The following is a 13,664-nucleotide window of genomic DNA, read 5'->3' as shown; positions in this document are numbered from 1 at the left end:
AGCACTTGCACGTGATTCTGAACATCATGAGAAACATGATTGGCTAGCTGTGTATTGTTCCCGCCTTTGCTTGAATGTCATTCGGTCCTCAAAGTGTCAACATCTTTTCGAAGCCGGAAATCTTTGCAAGCTCGGAACTTCGGCATGAAAAATGCTAAGGTGGTTAGAAGTTGACGAGTATCTTTAGGTTTAATTTAAGTTGTTAAAGCGTTAATATTTCCTCAAAATGTCCAAAATACAGCTGTTGAATCTGTTTATCACCGAACGGTTAACAACGGCAGCTGTTGAGCTATTTGGAGAAAATAAAACCGAGTACCATGACCGATTAAAATCAGCGGCAGTTGATATATTCAGGATAGTGGAAAAGACGATAATAGAGTACTTGGAAGAGATATCCAGCTCAAAGCAGGAGAATGGTCGTCTGCGGAGGATTCTTCTGGATTTGGGAGCAGGTTTGTGACTAGTAAACAGCATACGATTAAAACAATACAGATGACTGCTAATGCACATATTAATCCACAGTTGCATTCGTCGCAGTAGTAGAAGGGCGGTAGACTGACAGTCTTAAAGCGATGATGTCACTCTTTGCCACTCCAGAATGCCTGAGTCAGAACCTGTTTTTTTTTTTTGTTGCTAACATTCCAATCCTTGTATTCGGTGTCATTGCCCCAAAAAATGTGCATGACAAGAGTGGAATGTTAGCTCAAACAAACTGTATTTCCCCAGGTTAAGAAGCTGGGCATAGGCCTAAATAATTGTGAAGGTAGCCAACTTGAATTGATGTGAATTGTGTTTGAGTTATTTATCGAATGTGTAGAACCTTATTTCCCATCCTTCTCCCCAGATCCCCAGCAGCTAACTCGGGAGATTCCACCTAAGCAGCATCAACAACCACACTGTGAGCAGGAGTGGAGCCCCAGTCGGGTGCAGGAGGAGACAGAGCACACATTGATTACAGAGCAACAGGAGGAACTCAAGGCCAGTCAGGATACCACAGAGGTCACACAGTTTATATTTCCTCCTCCCTATGTGGAACGTGACCGTGATCAGGACAGTGAAAGGGACCCTCTACCCACCAACACCACTGTCGGAATCAAAACAGAACCTGATGATGGAGAGGACTACGGAGTATCAGAACCAATCATTGACTCTCAGCCCCTCTCTGAACTTGGTCTACATCCAGACTCTAAAGTCTGCACTGAGGCCAAGATAACCAGTGAGCTGAAAGCACCGTTGAGGGCTCACACAGAGAAGCGGTTACACATGTGTACTGTGTGCAGGAAAAGCTTCACCAGGGCAGGCCAGTTAAAAATACATCAGAGAATTATTCACATCGGTGAGAAACCATACAGCTGTACTGAATGTGGCAAATCATTCAACCACAAGGAAATCCTGGACAGGCATATAAACACTCACACAGGAGTGACACCATACAAATGCCCTGTGTGCAGTCAATGCTTCATTAGCAGAAGCCATTTAGGAAATCACCGGAAAATTCATCAGAAAGATGAAAAGCCATATAAGTGCAAAGAATGCTCCAGGTCCTTCAAAGGCAAGGGAGCTCTGGTCAGGCATATGAAGACTCACAATGGAGAGAAACCTTATCAATGTTTTGAGTGTGACAAAGGCTTCACACGTCAGGGACACCTGACAGAGCATATGAGATCCCACACAGGAGGGGAGAGCCTATTTAAATGTCCTGTGTGTGAGAAATCCTGTACATCAGCCGTGGTTCTAAAACGGCATCAGCTAATTCACACCGGAGTGAAACCATGCAGCTGCCAGGAGTGCGGAAAAAGCTACAGTCTGAAGGCAACACTAAAAGAGCATATGAGGAGCCACACAGGGCAACGACTTCAGTGTCCTATGTGTGAAAAATGTTTCACATTTAAAGCAGGTCTAAGACAACACCTAAAAACTCACAATAGAGAGACACCATACGTGTGCAGCGATTGCAGTCAAAGTTTCAGCCGTAAATCGGACTTGATCGGGCATATGCGCACTCATACAGGAGAGAGATTATTCCGGTGCCTTCTATGTGAGAAATGCTTTATATCAGACTGTGATTTAAAACGCCACCAGCGGATCCACACTGGTGAGAAACCATACAGCTGCAAGGAATGCGACAAAAGCTTCACTCTTAAGGGAGGTCTGAAAACGCACATGAAGATACACACAACACGGAAACCCTACTGCTGCCATGAATGTGGCAAATGCTTCCTCCACAATACTAGACTGACAGACCACATGAGGAGCCACACAGGGGAGCAGCCGTACAAGTGTGATGTCTGTGGGAAATGCTTTATCTATTCGAGCGATTTGAAAAAGCATGAGAGAATTCACACAGGTGAGGAACCATACAGGTGTGTTGAATGTAACAAATGCTTCAACTACGAGGGTAATTTGCTAAGCCATATGAGGGTACACACAGGGGAGACAGGAGAGGAAGGAGAGGAGCCTCCAGCGTATCTCTGCAGCGATTGCGGCAAAAGCTTCCATCAGATGCGAAACCTTAAGCAGCATATGAAGAGTCACAAACAGAAGGCAATGCTGCAGTGCACTATGTGTGAAAAAGCTTTTCCAAAAGAAAGCCAACTCAAACTCCACGAGAGAATTCACACTGGAGAGAAACCGTACCTGTGTAACACTTGTGGGAAAAGCTTTAGCAGGAAGGAACACCTGAATGGTCACATGAGGACTCATTCAGGGGAGAAACCATACATGTGTCCTTCGTGTGGCAAATGCTTTTTATCAACAAGTGATCTTAAACGCCATCAGAGAATTCACACTGGCGAGAAACCGTTTCGCTGTAACTATTGTGATAAATGCTTCAATCAGATGAGTTCTCTGAAATCACACATGAATAACATTCACAAGAGGGAGAGCATGTAGTTCTCGGTCAGGTGTAAAATGTGTCCATCAAAAGATGGATAGGCTCATTGTAACTGTCACTGTTGTGCCTGTCAGAGAACACACTGTACATATAAAGACTTTACCAGCGGTGAAAGTACAATTCATTTCTTCCCACTACGGGACCAACATGTGCTTGTGCCTATAGACCCAATACATGTATTGGCCTAATCATAGAATTCCAAATTCATTCAAAAGGATGTCTGTGGACCTAGAAGATTTTTCAGAACTTTTAAAATGTATTAACTAGTATTGTGGTATAAACACAACCAGTCATTCTGTTTTTATCTGATTATCTAACAATCACTTCAAAGGGCTCCAAGCTCATCCACTCAACATATTTCCAGCCTCCAAACCAGTGGTTGACTTGGGCAGGACCTCGCATGAACTGAGTACTGGTACTTCAAATGTTCTACTGCTTGAGCTCCTGTTCCTCTTATAGAATATTAGCTCAAAAGTACCGCAACCTATTTCAGTCCAAGTGGAGCTCTTGTTCCAAACAGTGGTGACTCTTTCCAGTCATCTGTTACACAAAACACCAAAAAGTCTAATGACATTTGGCGATTGTCATTAGGCCAGAATTGAAGCGTCCACTGCTGTCCACAAGCATCTGTGTCAGCCACTCATCTCTACCTTGGCAAAATGTCAGTGTTCTCATCTGACCACATCGCATATTGGAGCATAGGCTATACCACCAGTTTAAGTCCATTTGCTAATTTTCTTGACATTTTGTTTTAATCATTGTGATAGGTTCATGTTTAACTGGTACGGCGTACCCAAACTATTTATTTTGCTGGGACGCCGTACCACACCACCTTACTTTCACCCCTGCTGTTTTCTAAATATGTCTGATTAAAATTGTAATTGAATGACCATCATTTTCCAACTTTTCTTTTGCTTTGTTTTACACGGCATAACAGTTAGTGCAAATGCAACATTTACATTACATGCCATATATGACACACAACAGTACAAAACAGAGGACTGGACACAATACAAATTATGCAAAAAAGTTAAACAAAAACTGATTACACAAGGAATTAATACATATCATTTCCAATAGTCATGTGGATGCGTATTTATTTTGGCTCGTATACCAGTAATTCAGTGATAAGTCAGTTAATTAATGGACCAGACTCCGATTGATTATTACTGTTGCTTTCTATAGTGCTCCTTCAATGTTGTCCACTCTTGAACACAGACCCAGGCCTGAAAGCTTCTCATTTCCTGTGGGTGCAGGATTTGTGTAACCGAATTGGCACCCTAATCCCTACATACTGCAAAATGTTAGGATGCGTCCCAAATGGCACCCTATTCCTATGTCCATCACTGGTTCAGGAAGTCTTCAACCAGCTTGTTGAACTTGGCAGCAAACCTCAGATGCAGGTTGTGTTTCCCTTCCGGCATCAGATGCAACCTGGACACCAAAGAAGATGTTACAGTGGAGGTTGTACGTATCATTAGTGGTTGTAGTTAAACATTGACATAATACATGCTGACTGTACACCATTTCTTTCATACAATGCCTCTATAAGAGAGAAAAACATACAGAAGGGAGGATAGGAAAACAAAAGAGAAGGAATGTAATGGGGGAATCAGCTCACCTTGAACCCTTGATGTGTTTGAGGAGATACTGAGGGTGGAAGCTGGGCACCATGGGATCCTTCTCTCCGTGGATGATGAGAGAGGGACAGCTGATCTGAGGCAACAGCTCCATACAGATGCTTCCTGAACAATACAGGACAGACAGAAAACAAGTCTAAGGATCTATACAGATACTCCCTAACACAGGAACTGACAAGTGGAACTGGAAAATTGGAATCTTTGCTGCAAAGATGTTGCTGCCCTTACCTTCTGGTCTCTGGGCGAACTGTCCAATCCCGTCCACCCATCCTTCCCAGGTCTTAATGAAGAGCTCTGCCCCATACACTTCCTCCATGGGCCTCCTCATCCTCTCACTCCACTGAGACACATCACGGATCGCTGAAGACACATGGACACACACAAGCTGTATTACACAAACCCTGACACATGCAGAGCTGCCTCATCCAGTCTCTCCAAAGCATGCTCACACACACACCAATAAGAGGACCTCACCATTGTAGATCTTTACATCTTGTGGTGACACATATGCGTTGGAGCCCCACACCACCATCTTATTGACCAGGGAGGGGTTCCTGGCTGCTGCAATCAGAGCAGTAATGCCTCCGTCACTCCAGCCCAGCAGAGAGAACCTTGGAAATCTCAACGCCTACCATGGGAAAGATACAGATATGCAATAAGGGAAAAGACACACACGTTCACAGATAAGCAATGAAGGAAAAGACACACACGTTCACAGATAAGCAATGAAGGAAAAGACACACACGTTCACAGATAAGCAATGAAGGAAAAGACACACACGTTCACAGATAAGCAATGAAGGAAAAGACACACACACACATTCACAGATAAGCAATGAAGGAAAAGACACACACACACACACACACATTCACAGATAAGCAATGAAGGAAAAGACACACACACACACACACACATTCACAGATAAGCAATGAAGGAAAAGACACACACACACACACATTCACAGATAAGCAATGAAGGAAAAGACACACGTTCACAGATAAGCAATGAAGGAAAAGACACGTTCACAGATAAGCAATGAAGGAAAAGACACACGTTCACAGATAAGCAATGAAGGAAAAGACACGTTCACGGATAAGCAATGAAGGAAAAGACACACGTTCACAGATAAGCAATAAAGGAAAAGACACGTTCACAGATAAGCAATGAGGGAAAAAGCATACAGTCGTGGCCAAAAGAGAATGACACAAATATTAATTTTCACAAAGTTTGCTGCTTCAGTGTCTTTAGATATTTTTGTCAGATGTTACTATGGAATACTGAAGTATAATTACAAGCATTTCATACGTGTCAAATGCTTTTATTGACAATTACATGAAGTTGATGCAAAGAGTCAATATTTGCAATGTTGACCCTTCTTTTTCACGACCTCTGCAAACCGCCCTGGCATGCTGTCAATTAACTTCTGGGCCACATCCTGACTGATTGCAGCCCATTCTTGCATAATCAATGCTTGGAGTTTGTCAGAATTTGTGGGGTTTTGTTTGTCCACCCGCCTCTTGAGGATTGACCACAAGTTCTCAATGGGATTAAGGTCTGGGGAGTTTCCTGGCCATGGACCCAAAGTATCGATGTTTTGTTCCACGAGCCACTTTATCACTTTTGCCTTATGGCAAGGTGCTCCATCATGCCAGAAAAGGCATTGTTCATCACCAAACTGTTCCTGGATGGTTGGGAGAAGTTGCTGTCGGAGGATGTGTTGGTTCCATTATTTATTCATGGCTGTGTTCTTAGGCAAAATTGTGAGTGAGCCCACTCCCTTGGCTGAGAAGCAACCCCACACATGAATGGTCTCAGGATGCTTTACTGTTGGAATGACACAGGACTGATGGTAGCGCTCACCTTGTCTTCTCCGGACAATCTTTTTTCCAGATGCCCCAAACAATCGGAAAGGGGATTCATCAGAGAAAATGACTTTACCCCAGTCCTCAGCAGTCCAATCCCTGTACCTTTTGCAGAATATCCGTCTGTCCCTGATGTTTGTCCTGGAGAGAAGTGGCTTCTTTGCTGCCCTTCTTGACACCAGGCCATCCTCCAAAAGTCTTCTGCTGCCATTCCTGAGCAAGCTCTGTACTGGTTTTGCCCCGATCCCGCAGCTGAATCAACTTTAGGACACGGTCCTGACGCTTGCTGGACTTTCTTGGGTGCCCTGAAGCCTTCTTCACAACAATTGAACCGCTCTCAAAGTTCTTGATGATCCGATAAATGGTTGATTTAGGTGCAATCTTACTGGCAGCAATATCCTTGCCTGTGAAGCACTTTTTGTGCAAAGCAATGATGACGGCACGTGTTTCCTTTCAGGTAATCATGGTTGACAGAGGAAGATCAATGATTCCAAGCACCACCCTCCTTTTGAAGCTTCCAGTCTGTTATTTGAACTCAATCAGTGTGACAGTGATCTCCAGCCTTGTCCTCGTCAACACTCACAGCTGTGTTAACGAGAGAATCACTGACATGATGTCAGCTGGTCCTTTTGTGGCAGGGCTGAAATGCAGTGGAAATGTTTTTTTGGCATTCAGTTCATTTGCATGGCAAAGAGGGACTTTGCAATTAATTGCAATTCATCTGATCACTCTTCATAACAGTCTGGAGTATATGCAAATTGCCATCATACAAACTGAGGCAGCAGACTTTGTAAAAAGTAAAATTGGTGTCATTCTCAAAACTTTTGGCCACAACTGTACACACATTCACAGAAAAGCAACGAGGGAAAGACATACACACATTCACAGAAAAATAAGGAAATATACTTGGCTGACTGTCCTCACATACAAAGAGCAAGAGAGGTAACTGTGTAGTTCATGTTCTCCAGAGTAGTCCTGTTTCTCTGTGTTGCGGAGAAAGTCATCGTGTGCTGACTTGCAATATATGCAATATTGAGAGACGCACTCTACAGCAACATTTTAAAGCATCTTCCCAATGTGATTCCTGATTGGTTTAACTCTGACCTGCATCAGATCCACAGCGTCCTTGGCGTCCCTCTCAAAGAAGTCCAGTGGGAAGTCTCTCTCCGGGGGGCGGGAGTTTCCGTACCCGCGAGGGTCCCAACCAATCACAGTGAAGCGGTCCTTACTCAAAGACTTCAGCTGCGGCCCAAAGTCAGTCTGAGCACTTCCTGTTACAGGAACACACACTGCTGGTAACCAACATTATAGAGGGTCTATGCCTGTTCTGATGAGGACTCAAAACAACTTACTATGTGTTTTTATGAAGTTTTCTATACCGTAGGCCAGGTATTCCCAAACTGGGGTATGTGCAATGCCGTCGGGGGTACACCAAATAAAAATGTGATTCACATTAAAAAAATATTTTAAAAATTCTATGTATATATATTTTTTTAAATGGGGGTGAGCTCTTTGGTCTTGGCCATAGTGGAGTTTGGAGTGTGACTGAGGTTGTGGACAGGTGTCTTTTATACTGATAACAAGTTCAAACAGGTGCCATTAATACAGGTAATGAGTGGAGGACAGAGGAGCCTCTTAAAGAAGAAGTTACAGGTGTGTGAGAGCCAGAAATCTTGCTTGTTTGTAGGTGACCAAATACTTATTTTCCACCATAATTTCCAAATAAATAAATTAAAAATCCTACAATGTAATTTTCTGGATTTCTTTTTCTCATTTTGTCTGTCATAGTTGAAGTGTACCTATGATGAAAATTATAGGCCTCTCTCATCTTTTTAAGTGGGAGAACTTGCACAATTGGTGGCTGACTAAATACTTTTTTGCCCCACTGTAGTGTTGTGTGTTCATTCCAAACAACTCAACTTCAGTTTAATCTGTCCACAGAATATTTTGCCAGAAGCGCTGTGGATAGCTGATGTTCTGAAAGAGCTATAAAATCTAGACCCCTAAAATCAGCTGGGCTAGACAATCTAGACCATCTCTTTTTAAAATTATCCACCGCAACCCCTATTACTAGCCTGTTCAACCTCTCATTTGTATCATCTGAGATCCCTAAAGATTGGAAAGCTGCCGCGGTCATCCCCCTTTTCAAATGGGGTGACGCTCTAGACCCAAACTGTTACATACCTATATCCATCCTACCCTGCCTTTCTAAAGTCTTCGAAAGCCAAGTTAACAAACAGATCACCAACCATTTCGAATCCCACCATAATTTCTCCGCTATGCAATCTGGTTAATGAGCTGGCCATGGGTGCACCTCAGGCATGCTCAAGGTCTTAAACGATATTATAACCTACATCGATAAAAGACAATACTGTGCAGCCGTATTCATCGACCTGGCCAAGGCTTTCGACTCTGTCAATCACCGCATTCTTATAGGCAGTCTCAACAGCCTTGGTTTCTCAAATGACTGCCTCGCCTGGTTAATCAACTACTTTTCAGATAGAGTTCAGTGTGTCAAATCGGAGGGCCTGTTGTCCGGACATCTGGCAGTCTCTATGGGGGTGCCACAGGGTTCAATTCTCGAGCCGACTCTTTTCTCTGTATACATCAATGATGTTGCTCTTGCTGCGGGTTATTCTCTGATCCACCTCTACGCAGACGACACCATTCTGTATACTTCTGGCCCTTCTTTGGACACTGTGTTAACTAACCTCCAGATGAGCTTCAATTCCATACCACACTCCTTCCGTGGCCTCCAACGGCTCTTAAATGCAAGCAAAACTAAATGCATGCTCTTCAACCGATCGCTGCCCGCGCCCGCTCGTCTAGCATCTCTACTCTGGACAGTTTTGACTTAGAATATGTGGACAACTACAAACACCTGGTTAGACTGTAAACTCTCCTTCCAGGCTCACATTAAGCATCTCCAATCCAAAATTAAATCTATAATCGGCTTCCTATTTCGCAACAAAGCCTCCTTCACTCATGCTGTCAATCATACCCTGGAAAACTGACTATCCTACCGATCCTTGACTTCGGCGATGTAATTTACATAATAGCCTCCATCACTCTACTCAGCAAATTGGATGTCACAGCGCCATCAGTTTTGTCACCAATGCCCCATATACTACCCATCACTGCAACCTGTATGCTCTCGTTGGCTGGTACTCGCTTCATATTCGTCGCCAAACCCGCTGGCTCCAGGCCATCTATAAGTCTTTGCTAGGTAAAGCCCCGCCTTATCTCAGCTCACTGGTCACCATTGCAGCACCCACTCGTAGCACGCGCTCCAGCAGGTATATTTCACTGGTCACCCACAAAACCAACTCCTCCTTTGGCCGCCTTTCCTTCCAGTTCTCTGCTGCCAATGACTGGAACAAATTGCAAAAATCACTGAAGCTGGAGACATATCTCCCTCACAAACTTTAAGCATCAGCTGTCAGAGCTGCTTACCGATCACTGCATTTGTATATAGCCCATCTGTGAATTGCCCACCCAACTACCTAATCCCCATATTGTTATTTTTTTTGTGCTCCTTTTCACTCCAGTATCTCTACATGCACATTCATCTTCTGCACATCTATCACTCGTGTTTAATTGCTAAATTGTAATTATTTTGCCACAATGTCCTATTTATTGCCTTACCTCCCTAATGTTACTACATTTGCACACACTGTATATAGACTTTTTATATTGTGTTATTGACTGTATGTTTGTTTATCCCATGTGTATGTGTAACTCTGTTGTTTGTGTCACACTGCTTTGCCCTATCTTGGCCAGGTCGCAGTTGTAAATGAGAATTTGTTCTCAACTGGCTAACCTGGTTAAATAAATAAAGGTGACATTTTTAAAAAAAGTTTTAATTATCCAGGTGCTTTTTTTATGAACTCAAGCTATGTTTTTTTTTTGGACAGCAGTGGCTTCTTCCGCGGTGTCCTCCCATGAACACCTTTCTTGTTTAGTGTTTTACGTATCGTAGACTCGTCAACAGAGATGTTAGAATGTTCCAGAGATTTCTGTACATCTTAAGCTGACACTCTAGGATTCTTCGTAACCTCATTGAGCATTCTGCACTGTGCTCTTGCAGTTATCTTTGCAGGACGTCCACTCCAAGAGAGAGTAGCAACAACGTTGAACTTACTCCATTTATAGACAATTTGTCTTACTGTGGACTGATGAACATCAAGGATTTTAGAGATACTTTTCGAACCCTTTCCAGCTTTATGCAAGTCAACAATTCTTAATCTTAGGTCTTCTGAGATCTCTTTTGTTCGAGACATGGTTCACATCAGACAATGCTTCTTGTGAATAGCAAACTCAAATTTTCTGAGTTTTTTTTATAGGGAACTCTAACCAACATCTCCAATCTTGTCTCATTAATTGGACTCCAGGTTAGCTGACTCCTGACTCCAATTAGATTTTGGAAAAGTCCTTAGTCTAGGGGTTCACATACTTTTACCAACCTATACTATCAATGTTTAAATTATGTATTCAATATAGACAAGACAATGTTTTATTAGTTTAAGCACACTGTATTCGTCTATTGTTTTGACTAAGATGAGGATCAGATCAAATGTTTTGCCTAATTTATGCAGAAATCCAGGTAATTCCAAAGGGTTCACATACTTCTTCTTGCCACTGTAATTTTCACTTGTCTGACCGCTTGCATGATGACGAGCATCTCAAACGACTGGCCAATCTGGGTGAAGTTTTTTCTCACCTCAATGATCTGAATCTAGGATTAAAGGGACTCTCCGCAACTATATTCAATGTGCGGGACAAAATTGAGCCTATGATTAAGAAGTTGGAGCTCTTCTCTGTTTGTATTAACAAGGACAACACACAGGTCTTTCCATCATTGTATGATTTTTTTTGTGTGCAAATGAACTCAAGCTTATGGACAATGTCAAATGTGATATAGCGAAGAACCTGAGTAAGATGGGTTCGCAATTACGCAGGTACTTTCCCGAAACGGACGAAACAAACAACTGGATTCGTTATCCCTTTCTGCCTCCAGTCCACTTACCGATATCTGAACAAGAGAGCCTCATCGGATTTGCAACAAGCGGTTCTGTGAAAATTTAATTTAATCAGAAGCCACTGCCAGATTTCTGGATAGGGCTGCGCTCAGAGTATCCTGTCTTGGCAAATCGCGCTGTTAAGACACTGATGCCCGTTGCAACCACGTCCCTATGTGAGAGTGGATTCTCGGCCCTCACTAGCATAAACTAAATAGAGGCACTGACTGTGGAAAATTATTTAAGACAGACTCTCTACATGCAGTTATGTGCATCCTTTCAAGCACACCCTTCTCATTAACCTGTGGCGAGTTATTCACAATTTTTGATGAACAAATAAGGTTTTATATGTAAGATGGCTAAATAAAGAGAAAAATGAATGATTATTATGTTATTATTTGTGCCCTGGTCCTATAAGAGCTCTTTGCCACTTCCCATGAGCCAGGTTGTGACAAAAACTCACACTCATTCTTATGTTTAATACATTTATCGTATAGTATGTGTGTGGCAGGCTTACAATGATGGCAAAAAACAACATTTGAGATTGCACTGACCCTGGTGCTAGAGGGGGTACGCAGCTGGAGGTTGAATGTTTGAAGGGGTACGGGACTATAAAACGTTTGGGAACCACTGCCGCTTGAAGTCCTCAGTCTCCTCTCAATATCAAAGTCACAATTACTAATGTTGATGCTCTGATGGGCAGAGGCCTTAATCAGTAGTGTGACGTATGATTTAGGCTACTCCATATTTGAAAGAGATCATCATCTACAACTTTAGACAGTCACTCGACAAGGCTTGGGGAAGTGACAAAGGTCGATAGTGTTGTGCACCAGACACTGAAAGCCTGGGGAACAGGTTACGAGTGTTGTTACCTACCCAGAGCTCCAGGCAGTAGTAAAACAGCATGGTCTCCTTTTCCAGTCTGCTGGTAGAACAGATCCACCCCATTCACACGCTCTCTGCCTGATACCACTGACGTACTGAGGGGAAAACAAACACAATTAGACAGATTATCTACTTGATGAATAAATACTGACAATGCATGCGTATTTTAACTGATAATCTGTGACATACAGAATCATGATCAGCTCTGAAAAGCCAACTGACATTTTCTCCTGAGGTGCTGACCTGTTGCACCCTCTACAACCATGAACGTTTAAACATCTTAGCCATGTACTGTTAAAATCTCCACCCGGCACAGCCAGAAGAGGCTTTGCCACCCCTCAGATCCTGGTTACTCGCTAGGTTTCTTCCTAGGGAGTATTTCCTAGCCACCGTGCTTCTACATCTGCATTGCTTGCGGTTTGGCGTTTTAGGCTGGGTTTCTGTACAGCATTTTGTGACATCGGCTGGCGTAAAAAGGGCTTCATAAATACATTTGATTGAAATTTGATTGGTCTCAAACCAAATGCATATTAAATTTCATACGCTGCAACTGGAGCCTGAGATTGGTAAATAGCGCCATCGTCTGTAAATATATTAAACTGCACTGATAGCCAGACAACATGCATGACAGCTGTATTGGAGGCAAAGACTATTCTAAGTATTTTCATTGCTAAACACGAACCATTGTTGTAATATTTGCAAATAATTCGCTAGCTAGCTACCGTAGAATGCACATCGTATTTACGGACACTTGAACTGCATGTATTACCAGTAGAGCTGGACTCCTTGCATAGCCTTTTTGGTAACAGCGTTGCGAAGTCCTCTTTCCCAGAATAACATCGCCATTTCGTTGACAAAACGTTTCTAAATGAGTTTCACCTCGCACAATTTCTCATTTGACAGTGTCACAGCTGAACTATATTGACAGGTAAACGTGTAAAGCAAAGTTTGTTTTGGTGAATGAATAGCTTGAAGAACCTGCCGACAATTTCGACACAAGTGTGCGTTTTGGCGAAAGTACGGAGGCAAATCTTTCACTAGCTCATATTAGCCAAAGGGTCATGGCTAGATGGGATACAGCTCTTGTTAAATTAACGTCAAAAATTGAAATTTTAACTGTTTTTCCTTACCTTAGCCAAATTATCCTAACCTGTTACGTTAATTATCATAACATGCTGTTTAAGTTCTAGCCTGCTACGAAAAGTCAAATCTGATGTTTTTTGACCAAACCTCGATCTCTTCTAGCCATCACCTGAGCAAAAATGGTCTATTATAGTGACAAGATAGTCAAGTGACCGCTCTAATGGAAATTACATGTCCTTATTTCTCTACGTATACTATTTAATTATACAGTGGTACAGTTAAA

The 13,664-nt window shown here is 42.7% G+C and overlaps 2 protein-coding genes across 2 annotated transcripts; one reads left to right on the top strand and one right to left on the bottom strand.

The window, feature by feature from the left end:
- Nucleotides 1-105: 105 nt before the first annotated feature.
- On the top strand, nt 106-3,783 carry LOC112251313 (oocyte zinc finger protein XlCOF6). The gene is made up of 2 exons (XM_024422238.2): nt 106-452; nt 845-3,783. Exons 1-2 carry the CDS (start codon nt 227-229, stop codon nt 2,890-2,892), a joined length of 2,274 nt encoding a protein of 757 aa, XP_024278006.1. The 5' UTR covers nt 106-226; the 3' UTR covers nt 2,893-3,783.
- A 190-nt stretch (nt 3,784-3,973) lies between these two features.
- bphl (biphenyl hydrolase like) lies at nt 3,974-13,341 on the bottom strand. Its single transcript, XM_024422239.2, has 7 exons — nt 13,068-13,341; nt 12,290-12,393; nt 7,500-7,666; nt 5,008-5,161; nt 4,762-4,893; nt 4,515-4,638; nt 3,974-4,327 (listed from the first exon to the last, which is right to left on the bottom strand). Exons 1-7 carry the CDS (start codon nt 13,142-13,144, stop codon nt 4,237-4,239), a joined length of 849 nt encoding a protein of 282 aa, XP_024278007.1. The 5' UTR covers nt 13,145-13,341; the 3' UTR covers nt 3,974-4,236.
- Nucleotides 13,342-13,664: the final 323 nt, after the last annotated feature.

This window comes from Oncorhynchus tshawytscha, linkage group LG05 (assembly GCF_018296145.1).
Source record: "Oncorhynchus tshawytscha isolate Ot180627B linkage group LG05, Otsh_v2.0, whole genome shotgun sequence".
NCBI lineage: Eukaryota > Metazoa > Chordata > Actinopteri > Salmoniformes > Salmonidae > Oncorhynchus > Oncorhynchus tshawytscha.
The sequence above is the reverse complement of the archived record's forward strand: the minus strand, read 5'-3'. Positions and strand labels throughout refer to the sequence as shown.